The sequence below is a fragment of the Colletotrichum karsti genome (assembly GCF_011947395.1).
Source record: "Colletotrichum karsti strain CkLH20 chromosome Unknown Scaffold19, whole genome shotgun sequence".
Taxonomy (NCBI): domain Eukaryota; kingdom Fungi; phylum Ascomycota; class Sordariomycetes; order Glomerellales; family Glomerellaceae; genus Colletotrichum; species Colletotrichum karsti.
In genome coordinates this window covers 597348-611472 of record NW_024065919.1, presented here as the reverse complement: position 1 = coordinate 611472, position 14125 = coordinate 597348, and the positions used below count along the sequence as shown (strand labels likewise).

Below are 14125 nucleotides of genomic sequence, written 5' to 3'. Positions count from 1 at the left end.
AGAAAACATCCCATCTTTCGGTTGAGTTTTGCTTATTTGCTGGTTTGTCCTGTGCCTTGTCACCTGTCATGCAAGTCCCCGTCTCATCTCTTGGGGAGATATCTCACCGGGTGCCAGAGAGGGCAGGTCCCAAGACTTGGATGACGAAGCAAGCCGTCTCTCAAATCTAAGAGGAGTTTCGGTGGCTGATCTTCTTCAGCTCTGGGGAAGAGATGGGCCTCTGAAAGCCCCAAATCTCTTGGAAGGAGGGCCCAACGGGGCTGGGCTGGACTGTGACGCTGGGCTGGAATTGGAGACGGAAACTCCACAGCAAATGTCAGACCCCGGAAGATTGAATTCAGGCACTGTGACTGAGGTTCACTGCGGTCTGCAGCGTGCTGTTTGTTGATGATAAGCGGGAGACTGAATTACATCAGCTCTCGAGGCAAATCGATGCTCGGTTGTCGTCTTTTTGGAATATAGTTATGGTTGCTGTTGACGTCTTCGCCGTCTCCAATGCCTTGGAGTATTGATAAAAAAATTGCATCTGCTTGCTGGAAAGGAGGAAGATGGTGTCGAGTTGGGTTCAGGTGCCCGCCATCAGGTTGAACAGAAGGGACGCTAAAAACGGAGCACCTACCCCTCCCCGATCCCTCCTCACTCCACCGGGCCTGCACCCGACCGTGACCACGACCCTTCTCCCTCCCACGCTCTCCACCTTCCCAGTCTCTCAGCGGCGACCTTAGGCTTGAACTAATTCACTGCCTGTTGCTGCCGTCCCACCACCACTACTACCATTTGTGTGTCGTGCGCCGCCTTCATCTTCCCCTTCCCCTTCAACCCAACATCTTCTTCTGCTTTCCTGCTCTCACTTTCCACCGTTGGTCTTGGCAAGTCTGACTAGGTCGTGCTTCACAAGCTAAAACAGGCCTCCGCCCTCCGCAAAGCGAAACCCTCCGTATTTCTCGTCTTGGTCCCCCCAGGAGCAATGATCTAAGAAACACCCGCCGACCTTCCTCGCCTTTGCCTGCTACTACACGATGCTGTTTCTGCTGAACAACTTGCACCGCCCACGTCAACATCGCAAGATCATTCCCCGTTAGATCTGAATACACAGCATCTTACCGATACCCAACCCAATTACCGTATTCGAATACCGTACAAACACCTATTACCGAAAACGACATCACCGCAACCACTTGTCCCCGTCCTTCTTCCGCTGAGGCGACACGATCAAAGAGTCCTACGATTCTCCCACGAATCCGTACCCCCGCTCCGCCGAAGACGCAGAACCACTCGAGACATCACTCAAGATGTCGCGCCACCAACCCATGAGCATGGAGGCCATGCTGGACGAGGAGAGAAGAGATGTGCTGGCCCTGCTCGAGGGTAATGCCGCCCGACCCAGCTACTCTCCCGTCTCTGCACGCTCGCCCTCGCCCTATACCTCCCCTCGCTCCCCCGTGAGGAGCATGCTGGACATTGGCGATAGCACCGCGAAAAAGAGCCCAGCCAGGACCAACGTAGTCCCGATGCGCAGCATGCTGGATATCGACGTTCCTCCAGCCCCAGTTAGGAGCATGCTGGATATCGACACCTCTGCCCCCAAACAGGCCGCCAGCGCTGGCCCCAGCTCTCCCGTAGAGTCTCGCGCACCTCATCCAAGGACGTTTTCCGACTCTCACTCAGGCCCAAAGCCCAACTTCGGCCCGCGCGCTCCCATCAACCGCCTGGATCCCACAGACTACCAGTTCTCCGATATTGCTACTAACAACATCGGACAAGCCATGCCGAAGCGCAACACGCAAGCTGGCAAGAAGCCCTCCGCCATGGCCGATGTCATGCGAGGCAACGAGATACCCGGTATCGTCCTGCCGGGAGACAGGGCCCGACACGGCTCTATCGCCTCCAACCCCGTTCCCAGAAACGCTAGAAGCTCGAGTAGGGGCCACAACAGCAAGTCCAAGTCTCCTCACGGCAGATTTGGCATGCGTTCCCCGTCTCCCAACGTCAGTGGTCGCTTCCAGCAGATCCCAGGAACTGCCGTGCTGGACGATGGCCGCGTTGTGGACATTTCCACCGCCTATCGCAAACTCTCCGATGCCAACCTGGCCTTCTCGGGCGGCAACTTGGGAGAGCTGGCCATGCGTAAAAAGTCCAACGCCGTCGATCGAAACGGAGGTCGATTGGTCAAAGACTATCTTAGCCCTGACGGAGAAGAGATTGAGGAGAGCAGCGATGATGAGAACAGCTACTCGGACGAAGAACAGAGAGGTCGTAAGATGGCCCCGCGCGCCGACGACAGCGCCAGCAAGTCTCCCGCTGGTGAAAAAGGCGAGCGCAAGACTTTGAGTTTGTTGGCGGCCGCGGAGGAAGAGCGTAAGTTTTGCCCACACTGCGTGCTCGCATCGTGGCTGACGTTTGGCAGGCATCGAAGTTAGTTCCCAGCGGCCACAGTATCAGTACAAGTCACTGCTGGACGACCCGCAAATCACTCTCACGACCCCCACAGGCGAGAAGACGAAACCGTCTAAGCCCAGCGTGCATCCCACCACGGCATTCGACCAGGGCCCCGGGTCAGGCCCGGCTTCAGCTGTCAACTCTGATGACGAGGAGGCGCTCACGGATATCAAGCGGGCACAGAGATTAGCCTTCCGGTATCAGGAGGTCCGAAATCAGAGCGAGCATTCCAGGACGCTTCTCACCTTCTACCGCGGAGAGTGGGACAACATCCAGAAGAACGCCGAGGAGGAGCATCATAGGTTGAGAAAGTACCTTGTGGCGACTGACCTCAGCGACGAGTCGACTCATGCCCTGGAATGGGCCATCGGCACGGTGCTTCGAGATGGCGACACCCTCATTTGCATGTACTGCGTGGATGAGGAGACTGGCATTTATTCGACGGACGGGGTAATGGTGCCGGACGACCCCAAGGCGCATAAGGAGCAGGCCGCCGCCATCAACGCTGTTTCGAACTCGAGGACGCCGCCGCCAACGTCGTCTGCTCCGTCGTTCCCGTCTATCACCCGTGCTTCGGCGTTGAGCAGTGAATCGCGTAACACGCCGTCCCCGGCGCCGTCCAGTCGGGAGCGTGACCGAGCGGAGGAGGAGAGATATCGGGCCGTCAACGACATCACGGAGCGGGTGACGAAGCTCCTGCGCAAGACTAGACTTCAGGTGCGGGTGATTGTGGAGGTCCTGCACTGCAAGAACCCCAAACACCTGATTACCGAGATCATCGACCTGGTCAACCCTACTCTGGTGATTCTGGGTAGCCGTGGACGCAGTGCACTGAAGGGGTATGTTTCCGCAAAACTAGTGGTTGCTTACGATGCTAACACATTGCGCAGCGTCATCTTAGGATCGTTCTCGAACTACCTAGTGACCAAGAGCTCTGTTCCTGTCATGGTTGCTCGCAAACGCTTGCGGAAACAGAGCAAGTACAAGAGACCAGTAAAACAGGTCAACATGATTCACACTCCGGGAGCGAAAAGCCTAGCCAACGCGAAGGTTGACTAGAAGCCGTCGGCGCCGAGGCGCAGGCTTTCAGGATTATTCTCCCGTGCGAGAAGAACAGGATCGTCGGCGGACATGGTGGCCCAGTTGCAGCCTGACCAACAGAGCCGCAGGCACAGCACGTGACGGGCGAGGTTTTTCCTTATCTTTTGTTCAATTGTCCCAGCCATCGCGGGCGGCTGTTCTGGGCCTGGACACATGGCACATACACGTCCTTGGAGATGGGGAGAGGAGCTTGGGTCAAGGTAGACATGAGCCACGAGTGGTGTCTCTTGTTGTTTCCTAGCGGAGTTTGGAAGTCTTTCTACGAAAGCGGCATAGCAAAAACAAAATCAGAAACAATTCCTATCCTCGAATCCGTTCGTTCAAGAAGGCACGTCCAGAGCATGTGGTTGAGTATGTGAGAGGGAGTTAGATGATGTCGACGGGGTGGACTTGACTGACGTGCTTATGCACCTTGATCGCTTGCATAACGCAAAGAAGAGCGGTTATGCCTACCCTTGAACCAGAGCAGGCGTTTGTCACAGAAAGAACGGGAGTCAGAATGGGTTGACGGGAGTCACACCTCGTGAGCGACGGGGCATCTGCAGGGAAGGGGAGACACTGGAGGAGGGGGAGGGACCCTTGAGGCGTGAGTGCGGTTGATTTGGCGACGGGCTCGGTGAGTGGACCGGCGGTGCGGGGTGATAAGATAAATCAGTCTCGTTGATTGGGGCCAGCTCACCTCAGTTCGTCCCTCCCTCTGTGGGCCCACGTCTCTTTCCCTCTTTCCATTCAGGGCAGACACTGGACAGAGTCACGAATGAGGGCAGATAGGGAGGAGGGAGAAGGTGTGTGTATGTGTTTTGGGAAGGCCATTTAGAGACTACTCTGCAACGAGAAGATGATAATAAATAAGCACCCGAAAAAGGGATCTCGCCTCTCCGTTTCGTGTGTCGATGGTGTCGTCGTCGAATCGGATGGTCCCGAGCAAGTCGTCTTGTTTGTTTACATTGCGTCGCGGCAGAACCCCGCCTTGCCGTTCTCGTCTCGCCATCGGTCCCGTGACCGAGACATGCAACCACTTAAACCGTTCGAGGGACATGCGCGTCACAGTGTGTTGTTGCCCAACGCGCGACGCGATTGTTCGGAGGGATAGATGGAGAGGGAAATTGTTGTGCGCCGTGCTGGAAATCCAGGAATAGACGGGCAAGAAAGAATGGAAGTTGAGACATGGTCCCTGTTCGCCCTGTCCAACAATGCCATTCACATTCAGAATTGTCTCGTGTCTAGGGAACCGGTGCGCAGTTCCTCTCGAGGTACGGATAAGGTCGAGGGCGAGGCAACTGGCAAGTACTCCGTACCGCAGTAAGGCAGGGACGAAACGACTAAGGAGGGGTACGTACCTCGGTTCCTTGCTCTGACGTCCAGGTCCGGCGTCTCGTCTCCACTCCACCCAATCCAGGGCCTGAGATTCGGCCCCTCCCTTGACAGCCTCCGCCTGTGATTGGTGCGTGGGCTCAAACCTGGCAAGTGGGTACGGGAGCTCCCCAACCTCTCGAATTCAACTCGTCGCAAGGTGCAAGCACGACTGGGAGTGGAAGTGGAAGTGGAAGTGCAAGTGCAAGTGGAAGTGGTACGGGATGAAAAAGCGGGTGGGTGCGCAAGCCAAACGCAATAGAACGAGAGTGCAGTCGCTGTGGGTGAAGATGGAATAAGAGCAACCTTCCTCTGTACCTTATCCCCCCTCCATTCCCCTCCCCCTCGCCCCCCCCCTCCTTCGAAAGGCATTGGATGCCGTCGTGCTTCTTGCATCTCTTCCCGCTTTTTTATGCTTCCTGCGGCCCTCTCAGGTCACTCACCACCACTCGATTCTCACCCCGTTGAGCGACGCTCATCTTGTGTGATACCCAGCCGCTGGGTTCGTTTTACCTTAGATCAAACATCCAAATTATACCAATACTCTTGTTACTATTGCGACTCATACTCATACTCACATCGCTCTTACCAACTCTCATACTTTGCGCCCATTCATTGACCTCGACCGCCTGGCTGATACCTGACCCTGACGGCCCGAACTGTCACCTCACCCATCCATCACCCACTCACACCGTCTATCTACCACTACTACTCTCTCTTTTCGCTTCCCGACCGCCGGCGCATCCCGCATACGTGAACCAAAGTACCTTATCTCAAGAGGCGCAAACAGTCTATTTCGACCTTCACTTGTCGCAATCCAACTTGCGACCGCAAGAGAGGGAGTGAGCGCCCGCGCGATACCTCTCGACCAGCTGATATGCTTTCCATGCCGTCGCTGGTCACAGTCAACAACAACGTTTCCCTGCTGAGCATCACCATCGCTCCAAGCACATACGTCGCTACCCTCACCTTAACCTTCTTCTTCATCTACTTCTACCTAGTCCAAATCTCCTGGAAGCCGACCCTGGTCCCCAACTTTAGCTACTTCAAGCGCACAAGTCGTGCGACTGCGACCAAGACCACCTCCTTACACGATCGTCACGTCGAGGCCCTCCAGGCCCTCCCGCCACCTCCGACTTATAAGGCCCTGCCCGCGCCGCCCGCCGTAGCAAGCGGCGCACTCTCCCGACGCAGTCACCGCCTCCAACAACAACATCAGCGCCAACAATATGATGGCAGCTATGCCGCCTCCGCCGCACCCGACGACCTTCGATCCCCTCGATCACTTAGACGCATCCTTGGGCGACTTCGAGCCGACGACCCCGCCCCCGAACCGACAGACGAGAACGCCCTTGTTCGGCTACCCGTCGCACCACTCGGGCTTCCGCTCCGAGATGGACGCGGAGAGCGACCTGGGCCCGGACCCCGAAAACTCAGTCTCCGCAGGTGGCTACAGTCCTCCGGCCTGGCGCCGCCTCGGAAACGGGAGTCGCGACAGCGGCTTCTGGCGCCGGAGTGAGGACATCCTCGGCGGCTTCCCCCCGAACCGGAGGCTGTTCGGCCAGAGAGAGCTGAGCCCCGAGTTCGACAGCGAGGACGAGGACGAGGATGTCCTGCGCCGCGCTATCCGCACGAGGTTGCCGACCGGCAGCATGAGTCCCGATAAGGGCCGCTCGCCGAGCCCCGTGCCCAAGATAGACAACACTACGATTAAGCTGGACGAGATCCCCTGGAAGGAGACGAGTCCGTCGGAAGGTACTTTGAATCAGGAGAATTGTAGGCGTCCTGCGTGTGGCGAGTGCAGACAATGCGACTAACACCCGTCCAGATATCCGTTTCGCATTGCGCGCGGAGGTCCAGCAGCGGACCGAGCCAATTGAGGCCGTCGTCGAGTTCTTCCGCTCAAAATGGCGCTTCGTCACTCACTCCTGGGCGTCTACTATTCTATCTGTTCTCGTCGCCGTACTCGCCATCAGCGCCACGCGCAACCTCTTCCAGCCAGCGACGCAGCAGCCCGTCCCTGACCTGGTCAAAGTCGCGGGCATCGCGCGCTCCTTCGAGCCGCTCATCTACTTCTCCGAGAACGGCGCATCCCAAGTAGGCGACCTCCAGGCCACGGGCGTGGCCGTCTGGGACCTCGGCGAGAGCGTGCGCTCCAGCAACATGACCTCGGCGCCCATCATCGTCAAGGAGCTCGACGACCTCAGCGACAGCCTCAAGACCCTGGCCATCGAGCTGACAAAGTTCTTCGCCAACGTCGACGGCGACATCGACGGCATCCTCCTCGTCATGGACTGGGCGCGCAGAGAGCTCTCCCAGGTCCAGCACCTCCCGTCCTCCTCCTTCACCGCCGCCTTTGACAACATCCACAACATCCTCTCCCAGACGGGCGTCCTCGAGGACCCCGTCGGCGCCCCGACGAGGCTGGGCTCCCTGTCCACCTACGTCTTCGGCATGTCCAACCCGCAGCGCACCCGCCTCACCCTCCAGAAGACCTTCAACGAGTTCCTCACCGTCCTCGAGGACGCCATCAACTCGGAGCTGCAGCACTCCCTCGCCCTCTTCGCCCTCTTCGAGGCCATCGACCACCAGTTCCTCAACCTCGCCCGCACCGTCGTCCGCGAGGCCTCCGCCCAGGACGACCAGCACGCCGACCTGCTCTCCTCCCTGTGGACGCGCATCCTAGGCCCCAACTCGGCCGAGGTCGCAAAGTACGAGCGCAACCGCCTCCTGCTGCAGAACGTCCGCGAGAAGACGGTCCGCAACAAGAGCGTCCTCGTCGAGCACAACGGCAAGCTCATGGCCCTGAAGGCCAACCTCGAGAACCTCCGCCGCAAGCTCGTCAGCCCCCTCGTCCGGTCCGTCAACTCGAGCACACTCACCCTCGAGGACCAGATCAGGGGCCTCGAGGACGTCGGCGGGTACCTCGAGGGCGTGAGGACGAGGCAGAAGGGGAAGCTCATGGAGATGCTGTACGGGAACGTCGGGAGCGGGAGGAGGCTGATTGACGAGCGGACGTATGACCGCACGGCGTAGACTGGTCACCCCTAGAGCAAATTCGCTCTTCTTGCTTCCGGGATCTGTTTAAGTGGCGTTTTCCCGATTGGCGCTTCGGGGTGGATGGATAAGTGCGTGGGTAAGATAGATGGAGCGATTGGGAAATACTTTGCGCCCCTTCTCTCTGCATAGCATCGGAGTTGCATTGGACGGGAATTTTATGTACAGGTAGGTTGCCCTTGCTCTTTACGGCTGGGAAAAGGGGGGCAATGGGCATAGAGCTGATACAGGGTTTGACAGGACGTCAACCGCCGCTCGAAGACGATTACAGAAGGGTCCCTTCTCGCGCCTTACACTACAAGGCACACAGGGCAGAGGATGCCAGGGTTTGGATTACTGGGTTGGAGTTTGGGAGGAATGAGAGAGGGATTGGACAGGGATAGGTAGGATAGGATAGGATTAGGGCTTGTTTTGTACATACATGTAAGAATCATTAACGCCTGTCACCGGCTTTATTCTTGACCTTTTGTGTCGTGTTTGTTCACTTTGTCACTGCTGGCCTTTACCGCAACGCACCAGTCTTGTCGTGATTTAAATCAGGCAAAGAAGATGTCGGACACAGGTACTGGACAACTGCCCTGAGACTTTGAAGGGTCATGAGGCCACACGCTCCGTCCTTATATCTGTGCCGGTATGGATCTGATTTGTGAGAATTTCCTGAGCGCGCAAGCAGCACCATTCAAAACAGAGGCGGACAGTGTCATCAAAGTGAGATTGCTTCCCAGCAGTAGTAGGATTCACGACCGTCTTTAAAGCACCACTACGCGATCTTAACAATCTCATTCTCTGAGTATTTGATTCAAATGAGTTAGGATTAGCACCAACTAGAGATAAATAGATGGGATGTTGCATTCAACGTCTTTGTATCTCTACTTGTGAACGCTGTCCTTCTATGTCTCCTGGCCTAGTGGCTGGGTACAGGACTTCTCGCCCGCTGAGCTTAATATATTGATTCCCGAATCAGCCCCATCTTTGGACCAAAAGGACCTGGACTTGAGCTACGTGCTGGTGTTTTATATGGGATACTCGCTCTGTGGGATTGACCACTCCTACTCATGACACCGCAACGAGATGCGTACACGTGATGACGAGCCTCAACGTCAAAGCATGCCGCATTCACACAGGACTAGTCCTGGTTATTCACCAAGCTATTTAAGTTTTAATGAAACTGCGTTGTGTGTAGTTTTATAAAGCACGGCGCTCTGAGTTGTGACGGTACTAAGTCCACTGTAACGTAGGGCTAGAACAGGTGCCGGAGGGAGTGCGCTCAGTTCAAGGTGTGAGGTGATGTCCAGCCGTATCCACGCTTTGCAAAATTCATTGAACACACAATTTATATCTTTAGTGCTTTGTCTGTTGTGTCTTTGAGTTGAATACTCATATAGAGATGGAGAAGGGAGACACAAGGAGTCTGGCGCGGGCAGTGGCTTTGCGCTGAGATCTAAAGCACCACCAGGTTGGTCATCTAAGTCTTGCCTGTCGTGTTATTTGATTTAATAACGCTGACCTCCTGATGATGCGGCCTCTCATATTTCCCAAATCGCCGGTTTTATTTCTTCGCAAAAAAGCTATTTAAGCGTTGAGATGGTCGCTTTCTCCGGATTTTCTTCATGCATTCAGCCGGGTCGCTATGTTGTAGAAACCACAGTACCAAGGAAGCTACCACACAACTTGGATACTCGCTCGCATCCATGAATTTCAATGCGATTACACTCATGACGACTTAAACCCTTTTGACACTGACTGCCGTGTGTTCAAGAGGAATACCTACGCAAAGATGGCGGAGGGAGGAGGACGGGGAGTCAAGTCCAGCGTAGCAGCCTAGGCTTTAACAGAGGCGGGCTTTCGAAGCTCTGGGAATCACTTCGCAGCTCATTCCTGGACCATGCCTAATACAAGCACAACCAATACTGGGAAATTGATCTCTCAGCGAACATCGCGCTGCGGAACACCCCTTTTCGGTCTGGAGTATTGCATTTTATGGATTTTTGATTGAGCTCCGGGGCAAAGTCGATGGCTCATTCAGCTAGGGATGGATGTCGGATTTTTGCTGAGGTTTTTGCAAGGCAATCATGCCTAGTATAAGAAAGGCGCCGAGTCGTTACTTGTTCTTCATTCATGCTTGTCTGTGGCTGTTTCTGCTTTTGGATTTGAAAAACCACAGAGGCACCAGATCGGTCACTTGAGTTCTCGTATAGGTTTTGCTTGGAGAGATGTACCGCCATGGGTTCTAGTCCAGCAGAGATACGATTTTGACGGGTTAGTATTCTGGCATATCGTTTCTTATACAGGCATAATCCGTCGTCATTTCTCGTCTTCTCTCTCGGAGTATTGGAAGTTCAATGTGGCTGTCGTGATTCATGGCACGCCGGAACCAACACTTCTAGAATGAAGACAATGACGTCGTTGATGTTGATTTGCTTCGCAACCTTCACCAATTGTGTTCGCTCAGACTTATAAGAAGAGAATGTTTCTTATCCGCTTGCTCTCTTATACGTATCAACGGTGAAGGTCTGATATTTATAAAAGCTGGTGTTCCTCTTCACAACAACAGCATCTGACTTGGAAAGGGCATGTAAGATGCTCAAGACTAGGATACGTCAACGTCCGAAGTACTTCTCTGCTCTCTTCTCACAATTCCCTGTGACCCTATCTGACATGATATAATATTTTTGCAACGGACTCATACGCTCTCATCGAAACTTACAACCTCGCGTGCGTATTACATGACCAAACATACAACCCAAAGTCCGATCCTCAACCGACCACGCCTCACCAATATCCTCACCGACTGACTGACGTCGACTTAAGCGCCCGTAAGACACGTCATCCCACGAAAATCCCATCGGGCCGTTTAAGGCTCACTCGCTCGCCCTGGTGTCGGGTCTCGTCGCGCCGGAAGGGGGGGGGGGGGAGGACTAAGCCCTGGTTGACAGGTCCCCGGCGTCCGACGTTGCGCATGCGCACCGCACATCGTGTGTCTCTGGGATCAATGTGTACGCCGGGAACACTGTAGAAACGGTGCCGTCACCTGACGGAGCCAAGGCGCGTCACAAATCAATATTGTCTTATTCTCAAACTTGACAGGCCGTCTTTGTATTCCCAAGTCATCTACCGACAGCCTCGCTTCATTAACCATTGATTACGGTACAATTACCGGAAAAGGCAAGTATCCAATCTCCAGATGTAAGTAGTAGCACCCTCGCTGTAAATACACAGGCAGTTGGGACAACGCAAACCCTCGAAAAGATTCTCAATGGCTGGCGGCCATGGCACGAACCGTCGCAGACCTGCTGCTCGATTTCCCAAGCGTGGGCAGTTCGTTCAGGGTAGGCGGCGGAATCACTTCAACATCCTCGAGTTCAATCTTCAGACTGGGAACCTGGCTCAATGGAACCTCCGCGCCATCCAGCTGTGAGCACCCGTCAGTTCCTTCGCTGCTTCAAGTGTGCGGATATAGGAGCGCTCACCTTTTTGATGATAACCTCCAATTCGTCGCCCACAGAATCCAGAACCGCTTTTGCCGAAGACCTTCCGGTATCCGTCGTTCCAACACTCCTTCTCAACGGAATCTCTTCAAAACTCGTCCCGTTCGTGGGCATGTCCAACAATGTAAAGGTACCAGCCAAGCCGCTTTCCAAGAAGAGCTGCACCTGACACGGCAAGTCCAACTCGCCCCTCTCAACCTGAACCTTGGCGAAGTACTCCGTCCTCGGGGCCGCTCTGCGCCTCCTGGACATCCGGAACGACCCCTCGGGCTGCTGCGGGCCGTAAAGGCTGTTCACGGTCCTGCTGACCGCCATCTTGGTCTCCCCGGGCGCCTCATCCCACGGCCGGATGGGCGCGTACGTGTACCCCCAGTCCCGGATGTGCGTCACGGACTCGCTGGTGAGGGGACCGTCCCTGCCAATGAAGGGCTGCATCGGCGACTGAGGCGTGGTGATCGTCCCCCACGGCGTGGCAAACAGCTGGCTAGAGGGGTACGAGAAGTGCATCGTGGCATTCTCGAAATGGAGGGCTTGCCAGTAGGCTATGAGGCGGTCTACGTTGGTGTGATGAAGCCAGCTGTGGGCTGTGTTAGTAGTTTCTCTCAAGGCCGAATGGTAGATCAGGGGAAGATCTGAGATCAACTGACAATAGGGGTTCGAAGGCTGACGTCGAGAGGTAGACGAGGTCCTGGCCGCACGCCGCCCCGACGTGGACTTCCCCGTGAGGTCCTTCAAAGTTGGCGCCCTGCGACTGCGACGAGACCATCTCGTCGAAGCTGGTCGCTTTCAAAAAGACGTTGTACTGTAACTCACTTGTCAACGGACTCTGTGCTACTTTGAAAGGGGAAAAAAGATCCCGAGCGATTCATCTTCGATCTGTGTGAAATGAGGTTGTCTCAGACTCACCACCTTCTCCTTCAGATTGTAACCTGCCATGATGCCATTGGCCGTCTGGGGATAGCTCTGCCCCCCTTCGACGCACCTTTTCGTGTTGTTCTTGCCGTCGAATCTGCCGAAGTCGCCTCTGAGAACCGATTTGGGGTACTTGTAGCTGAAAAGGGGGTTCCGAACCGTCGTTTGGCGAAGAGTGCCGTTGACGGCTTTGTTGATGACGACGGTTGGCATTGCGGTAGCGGGAGGAACGTCGGAATCGTCGGCCCAATCCCAGTATGCCAGACGAAGAGTTTCGGAGGCCTCCACATACTTCTTCCTTGAAGCCGCTGGATGCGCAGCGGCGATGCGTTTGGCATGGCCTACTAGAATTTGCTGTGTCGAAAGGGTCAGCTTCGCCTGACAAGCGGCTTGTGTTACGATATACAAACCTCATAAAGCGAGAGGTAGGCGCGGTGCCAGGTGCCAAACAACATTTGCTGCCAGAATGTCAGTCAAGACGCCCGCCATAATTCGATGGATTCTGATGGCAGCGTTCCGTACGTTATGCGGACAATATCCCGCGTCTGCCCCTGACTGCGGGCCTCCGCCCGACCAAGGCATATATGGTTGCCCGTGTATTGCTAAGAGATGATCAGTGGGATGGCAGTTGAGAGAGGGATTGAGGATCTTTTACCTGCAATCTGAAAGTACGATCTTGGGTCTGTTTCGTTCGCATCTTGCATCGCCGTGAGTGCTTCAACATAGAGATCCCTGACAGGGTATTAGCGTTTCTGTCTCTCTCATGTACGACGGTAATATAACCATTGAGGCCCTGCCTCTTCATAAAGACTGTTGATGTCTCTCCTGATCGGCACCTCGCCTGTCTGCGCGTCAAGACCGGACCTTGGTCCGACAATCGGGACGTCCAGCCCAGCAACCGCACAAGGCGCGGCCACGAGGATGCTCAAGGCCAGTACGAGTGGTGGAACAATCATTGTGTGAATGTTGATGAATCGTGAAATAATTTCCCAAGATTACCTGGAGAAGAAGCTAGTTTTCCGACATGGACATTGGAGGCAGTTATATCACTTTTCCCGAGCCGCGGGATGTCAAGTCAAGCACCCCGAGTGTCGTGCTTGAGCAAGCGGTGCCGTCTGATCCGTTCCATTCCCGTACTGTCACCAACCTTGTGGCATACCCAACATGTGGGAGGACTTTTGGTTGGAGACTGTCGCGTATCGTTGCTCGGCATCGTCGTTCATGCCTAGAGGGCCTGCCCTCCAGACCGCTATCATGACGATATTCCAGCTGGTAAGTTCGATTCTAGGAACGATCGTCAGACTCCCTACTAGGCGTTGACAGGAATAGCATCCGTAGCACTCCCGTGTCACTCTCCCTATATTGCGTGCAGATTCGTGTTGGCTGGATGCCTGGGATATGGGAAACTCTTCGCAGAAAGGCCGCAACTCGACAGGGGAGATCAAGATTCTCGGAGGAGCGAGAGGCGCTATCGAATTCAGGTACGCGCCGGGTGGTTGCGTGTATATCACGAGCTGGAACGACCGCGGAGGGCGGTCATGAAAACATACGCCTCAGCGGTCATGCGCACGCCCTCTCTCATACCAACACTTCTTGACCGTATTCTCCGGCTAGCCGGCCCCGAAGAATACTCACCCCGTTACCTGCCTTCTCTTGGCGCTCATTCGCAGCTTTTACGGCCGGTGTAGAATCACAACGCTGCAGCCGTGGCACAAACAGGGATGGGGGCACGAAAGCATCGTTTACGCAGCGTTGCCGCTGTCCCGTTCTGCAGG

General features: G+C 55.3%; 3 protein-coding genes across 3 annotated transcripts; 2 read left to right on the top strand and 1 right to left on the bottom strand.

Annotated features, from left to right (window-relative positions):
• Positions 1-1292: 1292 nt before the first annotated feature.
• On the top strand, positions 1293-3498 carry CkaCkLH20_06521 (usp domain-containing protein; the record flags this gene model as incomplete). Its single annotated transcript, XM_038889238.1, has 3 exons — positions 1293-2358; positions 2408-3278; positions 3330-3498. The coding sequence occupies 3 exons, from the start codon at positions 1293-1295 to the stop codon at positions 3496-3498; spliced, it is 2106 nt and encodes a 701-aa protein (XP_038745536.1).
• Positions 3499-5770: 2272 nt separating this feature from the next.
• CkaCkLH20_06520 (uncharacterized protein) lies at positions 5771-7929 on the top strand (the record flags this gene model as incomplete). The annotated part of the gene is made up of 3 exons (XM_038889237.1): positions 5771-6086; positions 6133-6669; positions 6722-7929. The coding sequence occupies 3 exons, from the start codon at positions 5771-5773 to the stop codon at positions 7927-7929; spliced, it is 2061 nt and encodes a 686-aa protein (XP_038745535.1).
• Positions 7930-11203: 3274 nt separating this feature from the next.
• Positions 11204-13306, bottom strand: CkaCkLH20_06519 (tyrosinase 2; the record flags this gene model as incomplete). Its single annotated transcript, XM_038889236.1, has 8 exons — positions 11204-11362; positions 11421-12015; positions 12086-12240; positions 12345-12704; positions 12761-12808; positions 12873-12952; positions 13006-13082; positions 13134-13306. The coding sequence occupies 8 exons, from the start codon at positions 13304-13306 to the stop codon at positions 11204-11206; spliced, it is 1647 nt and encodes a 548-aa protein (XP_038745534.1).
• Positions 13307-14125: the final 819 nt, after the last annotated feature.